General features: G+C 38.0%; 1 protein-coding gene and 1 pseudogene across 11 annotated transcripts in view; one reads left to right on the forward strand and one right to left on the reverse strand.

Moving 5' to 3' along the window:
• SLC38A9 (solute carrier family 38 member 9) overlaps window positions 1-21,752 on the reverse strand; it is an 82,370-nt gene that overhangs the window by 22,529 nt on the left and 38,089 nt on the right. For all 11 annotated transcript variants that reach the window (XR_005355511.1, XM_038530610.1, XM_038530618.1 and 8 more), the window contains 3 exons: window positions 21,220-21,279; window positions 16,646-16,840; window positions 14,753-14,860 (listed from right to left, as the gene is read on the reverse strand). Coding sequence is in view for 10 of the 11 variants with exons in the window: in XM_038530610.1 (XP_038386538.1) it covers window positions 14,753-14,860; window positions 16,646-16,840; window positions 21,220-21,279 (363 nt within the window). In the remaining variant the exon portion in view is untranslated. The remainder of the gene's footprint in view (window positions 1-14,752; window positions 14,861-16,645; window positions 16,841-21,219; window positions 21,280-21,752) is intronic.
• LOC100688947 lies at window positions 19,787-20,454 on the forward strand (annotated as a pseudogene).

The following is a 21,752-nucleotide window of genomic DNA, read 5'->3' on the forward strand; positions in this document are numbered from 1 at the left end:
AAATTTTTGTTGAAATGTTAGCTTTTATCTAAATTTTATTTGCAGAAGCAATTCAAAGTATATTCTTCTGGGATGCCTGGATGGCTCAGTTAAGTGTCCTACTGTTGGTTTTGGCTCAGCTCATGATCTCAGTCAGGGTTGTAAGAATAAGCCCTGTCGTGAGCTCCACAGTGGGTAGGGAGCCTGCTTAAGACTCTCAACCTCTCCTGCTGCACTCCCCCCACACCCTGTGCACACTCATTCTAAAAAAAACACAAAAAACAAAATAAAAATTTTCTCAGGAAAATTCTCCCCCTTTGTCTATAATCTTTTAAACTTTTTACATCTAAGCAATAAAATAAAATGTGGGGGCAACTCCCACTTCTGTTTAAAAAAATAAAATGTTTTCAAAAAGATTTTAGGGCAGCCCGGGGTGGCTTGGCGGTTTGGCGCCTGCCTTCGGCCTGGGGCCTGATCCTGGAGACCTGGGATCGAGTCCCACGTCGGGCTCCCTGCCTGGAGCCTGCTTCTCTCTCTACCTGTGTCTCTGCCTCTCTCTCTCTCTCTCTCTCTGTCTTTCATGAATAAATAAAATCTTTAAAAAAATAAATAAATAAAAAATAAAAACGATTTTATTTTTAAGTAATCTCTACACCCATCGTGGGGCTTGAACTTACAACTTTGAGATCAAGAACTGCATGCTCCATAAACTGAGCCAGCCAGGAGCCCCTCCAAAATCAACTCTTAATACATTGAGCATACGAGGATACACTGATCACTTCAGATCAAGAGTCAGCATTATATTTATATAATAGAGAAGTAGCATTTTTGGAAAGATGATAAAATTATTATTTACATGACTTTATTCTCTGCAGAGCAGCAACTGAAAAGCTCTTCAGTAAGAATTCAAAGTCATCGAATCACAAAAGAGAAAGAAAGGAACAAAGGAATTAAAAACAACCAGAAATCAGTTAATAAAAAGGCAATATTAAGCGTATAACTATCAATAATTATTTTAAATGTAAATGAATTAAATTCTCCAACCAAAAGATACTGAATGGGTAAAATAATAAGACTCAACCAGATGCTGCCTATTAAGAGATTCACTTCAGCTTTAAGGACACACAAAGTCCAAAAGTGAAGGGATAGAAAAAGATATTCCATGCAAGTGTAAATCAAAATAAAACAAGGCTATATGTATATCCAACAAAATAGACTTTAAATCACAGACTGGGACACTTGGGTGGCTCAACTGGTTAAATGTCTGCCTTCAACTCAGGTCGTGATGCCAGGATCCGGGATCCTGGGATCAAGCCCCATGTTGGGCTTCCTGCTCAGTGGGGAGTCTGCTTCTCCCTCTGCCCTTTCCCTCTTCTTGTGATCTCTCTCTCTCAAATAAATAAAATCTTAAAAAATATACTACAGACTGTATCAAGACACAAGGAAGGTCATTAAATAATGATAAAGGGATCAACTCATCAAGAGGGTATAATATTTGCAAATATTTATCTCCAACATAGGAGCATCTAAGTATATAAAGCAAATATGAACAAATGTGATGGGAAAAACAGATAGCAATATAATAACAGTAGAAGGCTTCAATATGCCACTTTTAACAACAAATAGATCACCCAGACAGAAAATCAATAAGGAAGCATTGGACTTAAATGACACATTACACCAGATGTACTTGATAGACACTTACAGAACATTCCATTCAATAACAGAATACACATTCTTCTCAAGTGCACATGGAACATCTCCAGGATACATCACATGTTATAGCCCATTAAATATGTCTCAACAAATTTAAGAGAATTGAAATCTTACCAAACATCTTTTCCAACCATGATGGTATGAAACTAGAAATCAACTATTAGAAAAAAAAACTGGAAAATTCACAAATATGTGGTGATTAAGTAACAATGTTACTGAACAACCAATGAGACAAAGAAGGAATCAAAAAGAGAAATCAGTATGTTGAGACAAATGAAAACGGAAACACAACTTAACAAAACTTAAAGAATGAAGCAAAAAAAGTTCTAAGAGGACAGTTTAGAGTGATAAACAATCACACTAAGAAACCAGAAAGATCTCAAATAAACACTAGATGCCTGAGTGGCTCATATGGTTGAGCATGGCTCAGGTTATGATCTCAGGGCCCTAAGGTTGAGCCCCACACTGGGCTCTGCACTCATTGGAGAGTTTGCTTGAGGATTCTCCTTCTTCCTCTGCCCCTCCCCCTGCTTGAGCATGTGCTTTCTATCTCAAATACATAAACAAATCTTTAAAAAACTCCCTCAACTTTATACCTCAAGCAATAATGAGAAAAAAGAACAAATTAACCTGAAGTAGAATAAAGGAAATAGCAACGATAAGAACAGAAATAAATGAAAGAGAGACTAAAAAAATAGAAAAAAAAATCAATAAAACTAAGCAGGGTTTTTGAAAAGATAAAATAGAAAAACATTTCGCTAGATTAAACAAGAAAAAAGAGGACTCAAATAAAAAAATTATAAATGCAAGAGAAGACAGCACAACTGATACCAAAGAAATACAAAGATTTATAAGAGACTACTGTAGGGGCAGCTGGGTGGCTCAGTGGTTGAGCGTCTGCCTTGGGCTCAGGGTGTGAGCCCAGGACCCTAGGATTGAGTCCTTATCAGGCTCTCTGAGGGGAGCCTGCTTTTCCCTCTGCCTACGTCTCTGCCTCTCTCTGTGTCTCTCATGAATAAATAAATAAAATCTTTAAAAAAAGAGACTACTGTAAACACTTATACATCAACAAATTAGACAATCTAGAAAAAATAGATAGATACATTTCTAGAAATATACAAACTACCAAGACTGAATTATAAACGGAAAATATGAACAGACCAATTTCTTTCTTTTTTTAAAAAAAGATTTTATTTATTTATTCATGAGAGACACACAGAGAGAGGCAGAGACAGAGGCAGAGGGAGAAGCAGGCTTCATGCAGGGAGCCCGACATGGGATTCAATCCCGGGTCTCCAGGATCACACCCTGGACTGAAGGCGGTGCCAAACCGCTGAGCCACCAGGGCTGCCCGAACAGACCAATTTTTTTTTTTTTAAGATTTTATTTATTTATTCATGGGAGACAGAGAGAGAGAGAGAGTTAGAGGCAGAGACACAGGCAGAGGGAGAAGCAGGCTCCATGCAGGGAGCCCAACGTGGGACTTGATCCCGCGTCTCCAGGATCCTGCCCTAGGCTGAAGGTGGCACCAAACCGCTGAGCCACCAGGGCTGCCCAACAGACCAATTTCTAATGAGGAGACTGAATCAGTAACCAGAAACCTCCCAATAAAGAAAAGTCCAGGCAAGACCAGATGTCTTCACTGGTGATTTCTACCAAATATTTGAAGAAGAATTAATACTAATCCTTTTTAAACTCTTCCAAAAAATAAAAGAGGAGGGAACACTTCCAAACTCACTTTATGAGGCCAATATTACTCTGATCCTTATATCAAATCCAGACAAGGACACTACAAAAAAAGCAAATTATAGGCCAATATCCTTGATGAAGAGGAATGTAAAAATTGTCAACAAACCATTAGCGAACTGAATTCATTAAGACATTAAAAGGATAATATGCCATGATTAAGTGGGATTTATTTTAGGGATGCAAGGATAGTTCAACATCCACAAATTAATCAATGTGATATACCACATTAATAAAACCAGGGATAAAAATCATTTGATCATCTTAATGCATGCAGAAAAAGCATTTTACAAATTTCAACATCCATTTATGATAAAAACTCTCAACAAACTGGCTACGGAGGGAATGTACGTCAACATAATAAATCCATGATCAAGATCATACTCAACAGTGAAAAGGTGAAAATTTTTCTTCCAAGATCAGGAACGAGACAGGATGCCCACTCTCACCATTTTTATTCAACACAGTATTAGAAATCCTAGCCACAACAATTAACCAAGAAAAAGAAATTAAAGTTACCCAAATTAGAAAGGAAGAAATAAAACTGTCTCCATTTGCAGATGACATAATATTATATATAGAAAACTCTAAAGACTCCACTGAAAAACTGTGAGAACTAATAAATAAATTCAGTAAAGTTTCAGGATACAAAACCAATATGTAAAAATCTCACTAACAATGAACCATTAGAAACAGAAATTAAGAGAACAATTCCAATAACAATAACATATAAAAAATAAAGTACTTAAGAATAAATTTAACCAAAGAGGTGAAAGATCTGTAAGGTGAAAAGTATGACAGTAATGAAAGAAACTGAAGAAGACACAAATAAATGGAAATATTTCATGTCCATGTTTAAAGAATTATTACTATTAAAATGGTCATGCTATCCAAAGCAATTCAATGCAATCCCTATTCAAATTCTTTTTTTTTTTTTTTAAGATTTTATTTATTCACTCATGAGAGAGACACAGAGAGAGACAGAGGCAGAGAAAGCAGGCTCCTTGCAGGGAGCCTGACGAGGGACTCAATCCTGGGACTCCAGGATCACAACCTGGGCCGAAGGCAGGGGCCAAACAGCCTAGCCACTCAGGGATTCCCCCCCTATTCAAATTCTAATGGCATTTTTCACAGAAATAGAACAAATTATCCTAAAATATGTATAGCATTGCAAAAGACCCTGAAAGCCAAAGTGGTCTTGAGGAAGAGCAAGACTGAAGGTTTCACTATCCCAGATTTGATTTTATTTTGTTTTTAAAGATTTTATTGATTTATTCATAAGAGAGAGAGAGAGAAAGAGAGGGGCAGAGACATAGGCAGGGAGAGAAGCAGGCTCCTCACAGGAAGCCCTGATGCGGGACTCAATCCCCAGACTGGGATCACACCCTCACACCCTGAGCCAAAGGCAGACACTCAACTGCTGAGCGACCCAGGTGTCCCAACACAATCCCAGATTTTATTTTATTTTTATTTTTTTATTTTCCAGATTTTAAAGTTTAGTACAAAACTATGGTAGTCAAAACAGTATGGTACTAGCAAAAAAAGAGACATAGAGATCAATGGAACAGAAGAGAGTGCCCAGAAATAAACCCATACATATATTCATTTATGTCAATTCATTTATGTCAAAGGAGCCAAAATAAAGTGGATCACTCATCACCCACCTCTGAATTATCACCTCAGCAGTGCTTTTGTACATCCAGGTTCTTTTTTGTTTTTTTGTTGTTTTTTTAAGATTTTATTTATTTATTCATAGAGACACAGAGAGAGAGAGAGAGGCAGAGACACAGGCAGAGGGAGAAGCAGGCTCCATGCAGGGAGCCGGACATGGGACTCGATCCTGGGTCTTCAGGATCACAACCCGGGCTGCAGGTGGCACTAAACCCCTGCACCACCGGGGCTGCCCCTACATCCAGGTTCTGACAGTATTTTCATTAACGCTACTTTTCTACATATTCTGTTGATTCAGAGAGTGAATAAATGAGGCTATAGCACCTCTGACCTCAACTTATATTATAATTATGCATTTGACTGTAGCAGCTCCATTATGAATCTTAGTTTTAGACAGGGAATTATAGGACTTTTTTTCCTCTACCCAATTGACCTCCTGGAGTCATTGATTATGTCCTAACTTCAGCCAACCTTAAATAAAGGGTAAGGAGTGTTTCAGAGCCACTGAAGTTATTTTTAGCTTAAAAGAAAAGGCTTTTCATGATTGGGATTTTGCCTACTTATCCTTATCTCCAATCTTTTCCCCAACTAGTATTCTTTCAATCCAGCCACCCAGATTCTTGTAATTTCCTAAATGGATCATGTTATCTTAGGCCTTAACTGTTGCTTAAACATGTTCTACTGATCTGGCATATATCCCTTCCTCCAACTTTTTTTTCACTTAAAGAACTCCTTTTGGTCCTTAGAACCTTTTCCTGATTTCTAATTCTTTTTTATTTGCAATTCCTCTATCTTATTGTGTCATATTTATCTATGCACTATGATCAATAACTCACAAATTGGTCTTACTGTTCAACTCTAAGCTCCTAGAAGGCAGTGAGCCATGTTATTTTTTTGAGAATGTATGGCACATAATCAGAAGTATTCATTTATATTCAGGATAAAGGACTTTAGCCATGTAAGTGGTCAAAATTCTATTTAAAACTGTTCAGAATGATTTTTTTTGCTAATATCTTTTAGTTTTCAATAAGCTCTCTTCAGAATAGCTGATCTTTTCTTTCAGAGCAATCAACTTCTATTACCTCTAACTGCTTCCTGAAACAACTTGTTAATTGATCCTTTTCTAACTATGACAGGTGATATCAGTGTTGTTTCTCGTCAAAAGAGAGTAAGTATTCAGCTTTTTCCAATTAATCAACAAAAACAGTTTTTGAGTAACTTAAAAACCTGAAATTCTTTTCAACAGTTTTACTGAGATATTCATATGCACTTCACCCCCTTAAAGTGTACAACCATTTTGGAAAGCCTTTTGGCAACATCTACCAAAGCAGAATGTATGCATACTCTTTGATCTTGCAATTCTACTCTTAGGTTTATGCTCTAGAGAAACCTGTCATATTTTCACCCAAAGATATGTGTAAGAATAGAGTAGAGCAATAAACATAATACTAAACAACTGGAGACAAATGTCCCTCAACAGTAAAGATCAACAAATTGTGGGTATACTTACACAATTAAATACCATTGAGAATGAACTACAAAAAGACACAACTATATGGATCAATATCACAATTTAATGCTGATTGGAAGAAGCCAGACACTAAAGAACATATGTTTTATATTCCTTTTACATGACATTAAAACCAAATCAAACCAAAATACAGACAAAACAAATCTCTGAAGTTAGAAGAATGGTTATCTTTGTAGGGAGATAGCAGCTGGTACGTATAATGAGAGCGGCTTCTGGAGTGCTAGTTTTTGCCCTGCTGCTGGGTATCTAGTATACTGTTTGTGAAAATTATCAAGCTGTATACTTAAGAGTTGTGCACTTGTATATGTTATGCTTCAATAAAAAGTTTAAAAGCAAAAACAAAAAGAATGGTAGGGCCTACAAATAAAAAATATGAAAACAGAAATTTGATTATATTTGGAAGCATTATTAAGTGTCAATGAGTGCATGGTAGAAGGTAGTCTGCTCCTAATGGAAAGCTTATAATAAAACTATTTTTATTTTTTTAATTCATTTATTCATGAGAGACACACAGAGACAGAGGCAGAGACATAGGCAGATGGGAGAAACAGGCTCCTTGCAGGGAGCCCAAAGCGGGACTTGATCCCAGAACCCTGGGATCACGCCCTGACCCAAAGCCAGACACTTAATCGCTGAGCCACCCAGGAGTCCCAATAATAAGACTTTAAAGCATATGTGGTCAGAAAATTTTTTCTGGTTGCAGATGAACACAATGCTATCATAAGGCAAATCACCACACAATCCCAGATCAATGTCTGAAATCAGTTTTAAAGCATTTAACAGTTTTTCATTTTAAAAATGTAGTCCTGGGGTGCCTGAGTGGCTCAGCTGGTTAAGCATCTGCCTTTGACTCAGGTTATGATCCAAGGGTACTGGGATCAAGCCCCATTTGGGCTCCCTGCTCAAGGGGAGCCTGCTTCTTGCTTTCCCTTTGTTGCTCCCCCGCTTATGTTCTCTCTCAAATGGATTAAAAAAAAAAAACAAAAAACAAAAACATAGTCCTAAATGTGTCTAATTGTTGAGAGTTAAACAGCATTATGGAGCTTCCAACAAAAAACAGCATTCTCTTACTTCATATCTCCCATCCTGAAGCCTATTTCCTAAAGGTAATTAATTAGAACTCATAACTATTCAGCACACTGTAAATTTATAATCTTTTAAAAAATGTTTATATTACTTTTCCTTTCTTTTTAAAATTTTAGACATAATCCATTGATTTTCCACCAGGAGACTTTAGTCCTCTTACTTTTTTTTTTTCTTTTTTAAAAGATTTTATTTATTCATGAGGACACAGAGAGAGAAGTAGAGACACAGGCAGAGAGAGAAGCAGGCTCCATGCAGGGAGCCTGATGTGGGACTTGATCCCAGATCCCGGGATCACGCCCTGAGCCAAAGGCAGACACTCAACCACTGAGCCACCCAGAGTCCCTCCTCTTACATTTTTTAAAAAAACATTTTTATTTATTTATTCACGAGAGACAGGGAGGGAGAGAGAGAGAGAGAGAGGCAGAGACACAGGCAGAGGGAGAAGCAGGCTCCATATAGAGAGCCCAATGTGGGACTCGATGCCGGGACTCCAGGATCACACCCTGAGTGGAAGGCAGACGTCCAACCGCTGAGGCACCCAGGCGTCCCAACATAATTCTTTTTTTTTTTTTTTTTAAAGATTTTATTTGTTTGAGAGAGGGAGAGAGAGTGAGCATGAGTTGGGGTGGAGGGGCAGAGGGAGAAGTAGACTCCATCCCAGTGCCCTGGTCATGATCTGAGCCAAAGGCAGACACTTAACCAACTGAGCCACCCAGGTGACCCTATCTATAATCATAATCCTAATTCTGATTTTGCAAAATCAATATTTAGTGTTTTTTTTTTAATATTTAGTGTTTTAATTTTAATGATTATTCTGTATTATTCACAGGTAAGCCATGAAATGTTTTATCAATATATTTTCTTATATAAAAATACTTTTGTTGGCTTGTTTTTATGGAGGTTTATGGAGACTGAAGTTTTTCCTTTTTTGGTTTCCTGTCTACTTAACAATAATTTTTCCTCAAATTCTACAAAAGAATGGTAAAACTCCATTTCATCTATACAATGCATCAAACAATCTTTTCCGTTTCATTTTCCTTTTGGAAGAAAATGCCTCCTGGGGCCCTCTGTTGCTGTGATCTGGGCAGGTTGCTTGCTAGGCCTGCTGCACAGCTGTTTCTTAGCATAGGCCTTCACCACTTCTCTGAGGATTTTTGTGATTTACTGCTTTTTGGTGGAGCACATTCTGCAGGGTTTTTTGTGTGTGTGTGTGAGAAAGAGTGCATGGAAGGTAAAGTTTTGTGAGACTTTACCTTCTGAAAATATCTTTGTTGTACTCTAACACTTAGGTGAGGGTATAGTGGGATTTAGAATTTTAGGTTAAAATAACTTATCCTGAGACTTCATGACATTTTTCTCTTTTAGCTTTGGAGTTGGTTAAAATGTCTGAGAGTATTCTGACTCCAGACCTTTTGTAAAACCTGTTCTTCATCCCTAGAACCTTTCAGGGTCTTTATCTACGGTGTTCAGAAATCTTACGATGATATGCTTTGGTGTGGGTTTTATTCACAGTGCTGGGCACTTTGGGGTCTGTATGTCTAGAAACTCATGTTCTTTAGTTAGTGGGAAATGTCTTAAATTATTTCTTTGATAATTTCCTCCTCCTTTCGTTTTCTCTCTGCTCCATGGAACTATTTTTAGTTATTGGGCTACCTGGATTAATTCTTTAATTTTCTTATCTTTTCTCTATTTTTCTTTCCTTCTTTCCTCTCTCCTGCTTTCCATCCCTCCTTTCTTCCATCCAACCATGATTTCTAATCTACTTTTTGGAAGTTGGCTTTATCTTCCAAATTTTCTTTGCATTCTTAACTCTTATTATATTTTTGGTTTCTAAGACCAACCTCCCTCCTTTCCTTGGCACTCAATTAATGTTTCACGGATATATCACTGTCTTTTGTCACTTTGAGAAGGTAATTTTTGGGATGTTTTCCTTTTTTTTTTTTTTTTTAAAGATTTTATTTATTCATGAGAGACAAAGAGAGGCAGAGACACAGGCAGAGGGAGAAGCAGGCTCCACGCAGGCAGCCCAATGTGGGACTTGATCCCGGAACCCCAGAATCATACCCTGAGCCAAAGCAGACGCTCAACCACTGAGCCACCCAGGTGTTCCTGTTTTCTTATTCTTTTTCCCTCTTATTCTCTTTTCCTTACAAGGTCTTCTTCCCTGGCCTAGTTTTGTTTTCAAGTCAGAGGCTTTCCACAAGTATCTAGTGATTTTTGGCTATCTTTTTTTTTTAATAATGAAAAGAAAAGTGAAGCATAAAAAAAAAGTATAGTTAGTAAACATCTAAATGGTCTGATATAAGCAAGGTACCTGCCATTTCTTTGGTAAAACCCAAATGTCCAAGATTCTAGCTCTTTCTTCTTTTTTTTTTTTAATTTTTATTTATTTATTATAGTCACAGAGAGAGAGAGAGAGGCAGAGACACAGGCAGAGGGAGAAGCAGGCTCCATGCACCGGGAGCCCGACGTGGGATTCGATCCCGGGTCTCCAGGATCGCGCCCTGGGCCAAAGGCAGGCGCCAAACCGCTGCGCCACCCAGGGATCCCCTAGCTCTTTCTTCTTGGGCATATCAGTTTCTCCAGAGGAGAATCCTGTTATCTTATACTCTCAACATTCTGGAAGCCAAAGAGTAAAGAAAAGAGAATTGAAGGGAACAAAGGGAGAGAGGAGAGTCTCACCACTCGACATAACACTTTCACTTAGTTCCTTAGTTCATTTGTTGTATTTGGAGAACCTGAGTTCTGAGCCTAATTCAGTTTCTTCCATCTTTTGATAGGTGGAGGAGGATAGTTAAAATCTATCTATTCCTGATGTAAACTTTCATGGCATTCTCCCCATTTTAAGCCCTTTTTCCTTACTCTTGCTTTCAGAGTGACCCAAATGACTCCAACTACTGAGGGTTTCAATCCCTCTCCACAGGTGCTTAAATTTCAGCTTTGTTTGCTTTGCTGTCAGTCTATCTACTAGTTTTCCAGTATCTATCAATCTGTTGCTGTCTCTTGTTTGCTGTTGTCTCTTCTATAGTCTGTGTTTGTTTTTACATTTTTTTTCTTCACAGTTGGTTTAATGAGATTAGAAGGGAGTAGGGATAAACACCTTTATTCATTCAACATTGTTTATGGACTACTCACTATGCCCTCAGAATTATTACAGGCCTCTGGGACACAACAGTAACAGACAAGTACAGAAAACAAAAACAAAGAATAACCCTTTTCACAAGATACACAAATTAAAAAAAAAAAAATACAGGTAACTCCTTACCAACTGAATTTTCATTCTCTGAATTCAAGAGCCAAATAGCTTTAGAAGCATTTTTAGAAAGTCCTTTGTTATCTTAATGTCTGCTATTTTCTGAAACTCAGGTACAAAATAGGTTAGAATAATAGATATCCCTTAATATTTCAATTCATTACTAGAATTAGTAACTTAGGGCTCCTTGGGTAGCTCAGTCAGTTAAGTGTCTGCCTTTGGCTCAGGTCATGATCCCGGAGTCCTGGGATTGAGCCCCCCATTTGACTCCCCATTCAGCAAGGAGTCTACTCTCTCTGCTTATTCCTCTGCTCATGTTCCCTTTCATTCTCTCTCAAATAAATAAATAAACCTTTAAAAAAAAAAAGAATTTGGAACTTAATAGATTTAGAAAACCAGGGATACTTGCATATGATTTGATAGTGATGAGAGCACTAAAGAAAAATAAGCCACAACAAGAAGTGGGAGTGGGTAGGAAGCCAGGGAAGGCCTCTCTAATAATAATAACCAAGTGGATATCTGAGAAAAGACAAAGGCATTTCATGTACAGGTACCAGTTAATGCAAGGATTCTGAGCAAAGGAGAGTGCTTGCCATTCTTGTGGAATAGCAGGGAAGACAGTGTGGCTGAAGTGGACTGAATAAGTAGGAAAGTAATAGGGAATGATGGCAGACAGGAAGCCAGGAGTCAGATGATATAGGACTTGTGGACTATGACAGAGGCTTGTTTTATTTTTATTTTTTAAAGATTTTTATTTATTTATTTGAGAGAGAGAAAGAGAGAGAGAGAGAGAGAGTGCATGAGCAAGGGGGTGGAGAAGAGGCAGAGGGAGAGAGGGAAGCAGGCTCCCCACTGAGCAGGGAGCCAGACAAGGGGCTTAATCCCAGGACCCTGAGATCAGGACCTGAGCCAAAGGCAGCCACTTAACCCATTGAGCCACCCAGATGCCCTGAAGCTTGCGTTATTCTAAGTGAGACAGGAAACCATTAGAGGCTTTTGAAGGTTGTTTTAAAAACATCACCCTGGCTGCTAGGTGAAGAACAGACTATAGAGGGGGAGGCAGAGTGGAAATGGTGAGACTAGTTAAGAGGCTACTACGTTAATCCAGGTGAGAGATTAGCAATTTGACTAATTCTTTCTAATGGAAATGATAAAAAGTAGTCAGATACTCAATTTATTTTAAAAGTACAGCTGACATGCTTTGTAGATATGGAGGGTAGGGGGAAAACAGTTAAGTATGATTTCTAAAGTTTGGGGCCTAAGCAAGTGGAAACCTGGGAGAAGAACAGATTAAGAATGTTGGTGTAATGTGGATAGATGAAGAAGGAAACAAATACTTGGTTTTCATAAAGAAGTTTGAAATATCTAGTGGATGTCCAAGTGGAAATGTAGAAGGGGCAGGTAGATACATAAGGATGGATCTTAGTGGAGAGATCTGGCCTAGAGATATAAAAGTGGGCCTAGTCACCATATAGATAATATATAAAGCCAGGTGACTACATGATATTTCTTAGGGAATAAAATAGGGAGAAAAGAAGTTTGAGTAAAACCCTATGATAATTCCATAACTGACTGGTCAGGAATGTGAGAAATTATTATTATTATTTTTTAAGATTTTATCTATTTATTCATGAGAGACACAGAAAGAAAGGCAGAGACAGGCAGAGGGAGAAACAGGCTTCCCATGGGGAGTCCAATGTGGGACTTGAATCCAGGACTCTGAGACCACAACCCGAGCCAAAGGCTGATATTCAACCTCTGAATCACCCAGGCGCCAGAGAAATTTTCTTAAAAGAATTAAGAGAAAATTGGGTTTAGAAGTTAAGAAAATGTTTCAAGATATAAGGAGTGACCAAATGTGCCCACGTTGCTAAGTTGAGATATGAGATATGGTCATTGGATATGAGAACTCGTCATTGGATTTTGCAAGATGGAGTTATTGGATGTCAGTGGAGTGACTGGGGCAAAAGCCTAGCTAACATGAATTCAAGGCAAAATTGAAAGAGAAGTAGAGAGTAAGAATAGACAACTCTTTCAAAGAGTTTTTCTTTAAAGGGAAGCAATAGCTAGAGGGGAATGTGGGAGCATATGAGTTTTTGTTTTTTTAGACTGAGAGATAGATTTGTATTCTAGTAGGAATAGTTCAGTAAAGGAAATATTTAATGGTACATGATTAAGAAGACAGAAGGGATAACTAGAGAAATAAAGTCCTGGAGGCAGAAAAGAATAGGATAAAACACATAGGAGTATTTTTTTCTATTTTTCCAATTATCTAGGAAGAAGGGCAATAGGATTCATTGCATTGAAAAACATTTTTGATAATAAATGTATATAAAGATTCAATCAGAACTACAAGTTTCTGTGAATTCTTCATCAGGACAGTAAACAGACTCATATTCCAAAGTTCTCTGATTCTTAATTAGCCTTACTGAAAAAGACTTATGACATATTTATGACAGATTTTCATAAAAAATTCTTCAATCATAATAAACTAATTTCAGGACCATAAATATAAACATGAGGCTTTTTAATCCTCATGATTCTCTGTATCATTCAGAAATGAAATAAAGTGAAATAAATGGTTTAATATGTATTTAAATGTTTTCTTTTCCATCTTTTAAATATTTATACTTTTTCCCCATTTCTCTCAAGTCCTATCATTAGCAGAAACGTTTATCATTAAGACTCTTAATATAAATCAGTATGGACCTAATTTTAGAAAAAAACTTCCCAGACTATTTCTATCAATGAATGGCCACTAGCTTAAAGTGGCCATTTTCATTCATGTCCAACTTTACACACAATCTTGAAGAGAAGGATGCCTTTCAAGCTCCAGTATTTCCTTTATCTTTAATTTACACTGCCTTTTTGGTCTTTATGGGCTTCTTAGAGAAATAAAAAATCAAAGCTAATGCACCCAGATGATCTGAAAATAAGTAACCATAGTAGCAAACAACTTCCAACAAACAACTTGATATACTTGGAAAACCCAGACATGCTGTAAAAAAAGAAACCAAAGGAATGGGAGACAGTTATAAATGCTGACTTCAGAGAGTAACACCAGATACTAAATGGACTTGAATTCTAGACTGCCCAAATTGCCAGGTGAAGAATAGAAAGAAAGCAGTCTTCCTAAACCAACAAGAGATTTTTGTAATGCTTTCTCCTCATGAGTTTTCAGGAGACTAGTCTAATATTCACTTCCATTTTCTAATCTGTTTTCTCATTTACATTGGCCATTCATTGCTTCACGGTGCTTTTATCATACCCCAGATCCACTGAATTTGGGTGAAATTTAAAACACTGCCAAATTATAACCATAAGAGAAAAAAGGAGGGGAGGGAATACTTAATAACCACCATCTTAATTAGCCTGAGAAACAATTAAAAAAAGAAAACTATAAGGGGAATAATGATGTTAATGAACAGTATTATCTACATATGTTAATCACTGACCGGGTTCTAAGCCTCTGAAATTCTAGGGGTATGTTTCCCCAGAAAAGTCTAGAAAATGAGTTTGATTTTTTAAATTGCATTGTAACTTCAATGAACTTCAATCCTTAACCAGAAATGATACAGAAGCCTGGTTACTCCTGAGAGAAAAGCAGAGTAATTTTAACTGCACTCCTGTTTTTAGCTTAATAGCATTAATAAAAAGTGCTCATCCAAATAAATACCATTATTTATATTACAATAATAATACTTAACAAGTTAACTAAAAGATCACATTTTTGTAATTTATTGATTCTTTATTTGGCTAAAACAGCTTACCTGGTACAAAATATTCTGTCTGCATAAACCAGTGAAATTCCAAATGAAATCCCAAGTGTATGGCCTTATAGGTGACAAGGAAAATCAAATAGAGAACAGACACTGTACCTGTGAGAAAAAATTTAGAAACCATTTATCATCTTTGTGTGTTTTACAGACTGTTTTAAAATTAAGCTTTGGGGCAGCCCTGGTGGCTCAGCAGTTTAGTGCTGCCTTCAGCCCAGGGCGTGATCCTGGAGACCCAGGATCGAGTCACACGTAGGGCTTCCTGCATGAAGCCTACTTCTCCCTCTGCCTGTGTCTCTGCCTCTCTCTCTATGTCTCTCATGAATAAATAAATAAAATCTTAAAAAATAAAAAAAGAAAAAAGAAATTAAGTCCAGTCATTATGGAGTAGAGTCAGGAAATACAAGTAGGTTTCTTTCTATAGGAATTAGACACTAATTTCTGTAAAGAAGCTATAATTGTAAAAGAAAGGGAAAGTACCAAAAAAACAAAGGGGAGGGGGAGGAAGCAAAATATTCTTAAGGAGATAATCAATCTGGTTACAAGTCTGGTGATTGTTTTAGCAAATACTTTACCAGTTTATATGCTAACTTTTAAAGAGCTGTTCCACAGGAAAGTCAGCAAGCAAATCAGGAAACCACAAATGAGCTATATAAGCTCTCTGTGGGTTCGCAGTTCAGCTGATTCAGAAATGATAAAAACAAGAGGCCAAAGCTTATATAACCACAATGCTTGATTTTCTGTGTGTGTCTGCGGCAGTCTTGCAGTGAATCCTATTGTGACACAGAGAAGTATAGAGAAATATCCTTACCTCCTCCTTTGGTCTTCTGGAAACCTCAAAAGCTACCTCCTTGATGTGATGAGTAATCTAATTATTTTATACTCTACACTGCCTACCAGGAGATCAAATCTATAGGGAGGAGGTGAAACCCTATGGTTTATTTGGGGTTATCAATTTTTTATGAACGTTATCTTTAGTTAGCCAGATCTAAGTTTCTTCTTTTTTAAAATATTTTATTTATTTATTCATGAGAGAGAGAGGCAGAGACACAGGCAGAGGGAGAAGCAGGCTCTATGCAGGGAGCCTGACATGGAACTCGATCCCGGGTCCCTGGGCTGAAGGCGGCGCTAACCCACTGAGCCACCCGGGCTGCCCCAAGATCTAAGTTTCCACTGAGGGTTCCTTTTGCCATCTTAAATTTCAGTATTACAAAAGAAGACAGGATCAAAACATTCCTTTAATGATGCAGAAATTTGTGAAATTTCTTCAGTGACTTCAGAAATTTGAAAAACCAGGCTCACAGTAAGAAGTCTGTTCCTTTAAAGGAGGTAGTAGTGTTCCAAAAAGGAAAAAGCACTAAAGAGGAAAGCAAAAGCAGAATAAACCTCAATCGGTTGAGTTAGACAGAGAATGACATTCCAGGTAGAAAGCTAAGTGATAATTCTGTGACATACTCTTAAATAGAAACTAGGAAAAAATATTCTATAACCTCCTTTAGTAAATATTCTTATCTTACGCTTTCAATCCTTAGTATTGAGAATTCCTGTAATATCCAATTTGGATCTCTCCTCCTGAAAACTTCATCTGTTTCTTCTAAGTTGTACCCACTAAGGAAATGGGGAACAATGGTTCAGTAAGGATAGAATGGGAAATCTAGTAACTCATCTTTTAAAAAAAAGAACTTGGACTTTAAATGGTCATCTGCATTTTTCTCTGTGCCGAACTCCATAAAGAAAATAAAAAAGCAGGGTAACATATGAGTGAACAAATTAAACACAGGTAAACAGGGCTGGTAGGTAAGTCTCTCCCCAGCCAGATCATATTTCCACAAAATCCAGTGTGTATTCTATTACACAGAAGCTCTATAACACAGTGCTTCAGCTTACCTAGGATATTAAATTTTGAAAAAAATGAAGGAGATTTGAAATTGAGCAGTGGCAGGAGGAGCCCTATGAGGTAAAAGGGCACTGTCTTGGACTTATTCCACCACGTTTCAAACTGCTGGAGTTCTGTGTCATTGGCGTAGAAAATCATAGAGCCATTTTCAGGACTGCCACCACTCCCAGCACTTGGACAAATCACTGCAATAGGAAAAGCATCAGATTAGAGAAGATCATGAAGAATTCAAAATGACTATCCCAGAGACTGACACTTGCTCTACCAACCTCAATTTGTATCATGAATAAGTTTCTCCTTTCTGGAAAAAATAGAAGGTTATATTTAAATATATTAGGAATCTTTTACCTACAAATAATTAAAGGTAGGAGAATTTTAAAAAATTTTGAGGTATATCTTTTTTTTTTTTTTTCTTCTTGCCCCACCCCCATCCCCACCCTCAGCCCGCGACCCCAGGCCGTATATCCTTAATTTCTATGGGAAGCTATAAAATTATCCCACCAACTATCCTTTGGTTCCACTGCCAGAGAGAAAATATTGGGTTGAATGGCATTTGATCTTATTTATACAATAATGTAAGAAATATTCAGAGTAACTGGTGCAGCCACTCTGGAAAACTGTGTGGGGGTTCCTCAAAGAGTTAAAAATAGAACTGCCCTACAATCCAGCAATGCACTGCCGGGGATTTACCCCAAAGATACAGATGAAGTGAAACACCAGAACACCTGCACCCCGATGTTTATAGCAGCAATGTCCACAGTAACCAAACTGTGGAAGGAGCCTCGGTGTCCACTGAAAGATGAATGGATAAAGAAGCTGTGGTTTATGTATACAATGGAATATTAGCCATTAGAAATGACAAATATGGGATCCTTGGGTGGCGCAGCAGTTTGGCGCCTGCCTTTGGCCCAGGGCGCGATCCTGGAGACCCGGGATCGAATCTCACATTGGGCTCCCCGTGTATGGAGCCTGCTTCTCCCTCTGCCTGTCTCTGCCTCTCTCTCTCTCTCTCTCTCTGTATGACTATCATAAATAAATAAATTAAAAAAAAAAAAAAAGAAATGACAAATACCCACCATTTGCTTCGACATGGATGGAACTGGAGGGTATTATGCTGAGTAAAATATCAATCGGAGAAGGACAAACATTTTATGGTCTCATTTGGGGAATATAAAAAATTAGTGAAAGGGAATAAAGGGGAAAGGAGAGAAAATGAGTGAAAATATCAGTGAGGGTGACAAAACTTGAGAGACCCCTAACTCTGGGAAACGAACAAGGGGTAGTGGAAAGAGGGGTGGGCTGGGGGTTGGGGTGACTGGGTGATGGGCACTTGGCGGGATGAGCACTGGGTGTTATGCTATATGTTGGCAAATTGAACTCCAATTAAAAAAAAAAGAAATATTCAGAGTGATTGTTACATTTGGGCTAATAACCCATACAAAGGCCAAAGAACAGGTTTCTTTCTTTCTTTTTAGAGGGGGGCAAGGGGCAAAGGAAGACAGAGAGAGAATCTCAAGCAAGCTCCATGCCCAGGGCACAGCCCGATGTGGGGCTCAATCTCACAACCCCAAGGTCATGATGTGAGTCAAAGTCAAGAGTCAGACAGTTAACCCACCTAGCCACCAAGCCACCCTAGAACAGGTTTCTTTTAACAATAAAACAAATCTATGGGTTTGGAATAAAAAGTGCACATCACTGAAACAGATGACATGGTATTGCCAAAAACTAATTGTTGCTTAATGCTTAAGAATCTTGAATTCTGGCAATCTGGAATAATTTTCATGGAGGTTTATCATATTTTACAGTAGCCCAACAGCTTAGATGATATCCAGAGAACTGAGAATTGAATAAAACATATTTTTTCTAACACTAATCTTCAAGGGGCAATTTCTTCTGTTGAGAGGATACAAATCATTCTGTGTTTTTTAATTTCATAGTAGTACTTTTCCTAATAATCAGCCCTTTAAAAGGAATTCTTAATGCTGATGAAAATACTACTAATAAGTAACAATCATACTCATCACTAGTCAAAGAGAAAAATGATATATTCAATTTAAGTTCTGTTTTTAATTTTATTCTCTATCCATTATATATTTGGCATGCTACAAAGCCAAACAATTTTCTTGCTTAGCCAGCATTTTGACATGTACTTTTTTCTTCTACGTCTGCACAGAGTAAATTAACTTGAATTTTTCTTGCGCTAATAATAACAGTGGTAAAGAGCACAGGCTATGGAAGTTAACTGACTGAATAGTCAATCTTGACTCTGTCACTTAGTAGTTATATATAACGTTGGGCAAGTCATTAACTTCTCTGTGCTTTGGTTTTTCCATTTACAAAGTGAAGTTAACATTATCTGCATTACAGAGGTGCTGTAAAACATTTAGAGTAATGCCTGCACACAGTAAATATCCAATGAAGGTCAGCTGTAACTTTACATTAACTGAGACTGTCATTCTACTTAACACATTGTTCAAAGAGAAGAATGTAAAGTAAATTGACTTTGCTGATGGTGCTCTCCAAATCATCAGTGTCATCACGAAATTTATGAATATATTTTAAAATTATACTGAAATACTTCAGTATAATTATTCAAAGGTGTGTGTGTATATATCCACAGAAAAGCTGGCATGGCACTCACTCATTTGCTAGTGTTAAGAAAACACAGGTTAATGAGTTTAATTAAGAGACAGAGTAAGACATTGAAACATTTGCTTCAAGAGAGGAGACTTCTGTCCATTCATTGTATCCTCATAGCCTAGAATAGTTCCTGACATAAAAGAGACCTAATAAATATATATTGAGTGGTGCCTGGGTCGCGCAGGCAGTTGAACAGCTGATTCTTAGTTTCAGCACAGGTAGTGATCTCAGGGCGGTGGGATGGAGCCCCTTATTGGGCTCAGCACAGAATCTGCTGGACTCTCTGCCCCTCCCCCTAGGCACCACACACAAGTGTGCGTGCTCTCTCTCTCTTAAATAAACTTAAAATGAGGGGAGCGAGGGAGGGCGCGGGCAACTCCTGGAGGGACGGCAGGCCGAGAGAGCAGCGCCCGGGTCTGGCGCTGAGTCTGAGTCTGCCGGACGGGAGGCGGCCCAGCTGCGGGCTTGGCCTTGGCCCCAGTCCCACCAGCATGGCCTGCCAGACCATGCGGGCCGAGACCCGGAGCTGGGCCAAAGATGACATCAAGAAGGTGATGGTGACCATCAAGAAGGTCCATCCAAGGAGATGGGAGAAGCGCTGGGTGACTGTGGGTGACACTTCCCTTCATATCTTCAAGTGGGTGCCAATGGTGGACCCCCAGGAGGAGGAACAACGGAGGGCAGGTGGCGGAACGGAGAGATCCTGAGGCCGGGAGCGGCGGGGCAGGGGCACCAGTCCCCGAGGGGGTGAAAACAGTAATCAGAGTTTCCATTCGGAAGGCTCCCTGCAAAAGGGCACCGAACCCAGCCCTGGGGGTACCCCCCAGCCCAGCTGCCCTGTGTCACCTGCTGGACCACCAGAAGGGGTCCCAGAGGATGCTCAGCCCCCACAGCTGGGCCAAGAGAGAGATCCTGAGGGCATCACTGCAGGCAGCACCCATGAACCCCCAATGCTGACCAAGGAGGAGCCTGTTCCAGAATTGCTGGAGGCTGAGGCCCCCGAAGCTTACCCCGTCTTTGAGCCAGTGCCACCTGTCCCCGATGCAGCCCAGGGTGACACAGAGGACTCGGAGGGTGCCCCCCCACTCAAGCGCATCTGCCCAAATGCCCCTGACCCCTGAGAAGCCAGCCTGCCTGTTCTGTTGCCCCAAGGGCCCCTTTGGCTTTTTACAAATAAAGACCCTTTTGTAAAAAAATAAATAAATAAAATAAACTTAAAATGATATCAATTTATTATCTTTGAAATCTAAGCACATAAATCTAAATACATAATGTAAAGATACATTAGCATTTCTTAAGCCCAATACTCTGAAATCTAAATCATTAATACATAAAGCTTTAGGTGATGTTAAAGGTTAACAGTTTAACTGTTAGGAAGGTTATATTAGCTTTTATATTCACTTTCCCTATGACTGCCATAGTAGATAAACACACAAGACACAAAGACTTATTTCTAACTAATTAAAGGAAACTTTTCAAAGAAATGAAGATTATTTTTTTCTGTATTTACTAATGTTTGTTCATTATTAAGAAAGTAGTTTACATTTGTGTATCTTAAATATTAGTGACTAATAAATGCCTAAAAAAGTTAACGACCTGAGACCTATGCTTCTAGATTTCCAAAACAATTAGCAAAGATAATGCTCTTAAAAATATATATTGACTATTTATAGGCAAATATGGATTCTACAGATGAATCTTGTCTTCATATGAATATGTGTTCATATTAACACAATCTTTTATGGAGTTTTTTTTTTTGAATTGCATTAGTTGCCAACAATTAATAGTGGCTCAGTTAACATAATGGTAGCGATGTTGAACTAATTATTCACCTAAAATAAAACAATATGTTCTACCTTAAATTCTTTCTGAAGCAAAGTGGAAATAAAAAAACAAACTAAACTGTAAATTCCAAACTACTTACCAGGGTTGCTATCATTGGTACTTAGTACAGCATCTGTGTCATTAATGTGATGAATAAAATCTGAAAATTAAAGAAAGAATATAGTTTAATACCAAAGGAAAGATGCTAAATCAATTACCCCCTAAAATCTTTGATCTATAAAAATCTTTTAAGATCTACTGTGTGGTAATATTACCATACAATGAATCAAAACTGCTTCATTATTAACACAGCTTCACTGTTCTCAGCTTTCTCTACTTAGAGGAATGATGTCATTGGCTTCATAGTTCCCATTACGGAAAACTCTTACATGATTGAAGATTTAAAAAAAAAAATCTAGCTACACAGTAAAATTTAGTTAAAGCCCTGGAATCAAGATAAAGTGTACAATAATTTTCTGATACTCACACTAATTGATGTAAGTATAGTTATATCTTATATAAAGTTTTAAAAGCCTGCAGAAGGGGAAAACCAACACTTATAACAGCAAAACTTACCTGAAGAATCACTTAAAGTTTTTGCAAAGTGTTATATATGCTTTTATAGACTGAGGA

The sequence above is a fragment of the Canis lupus genome, chromosome 2 (genome assembly GCF_011100685.1).
Source record: "Canis lupus familiaris isolate Mischka breed German Shepherd chromosome 2, alternate assembly UU_Cfam_GSD_1.0, whole genome shotgun sequence".
Classification (NCBI taxonomy): domain Eukaryota; kingdom Metazoa; phylum Chordata; class Mammalia; order Carnivora; family Canidae; genus Canis; species Canis lupus.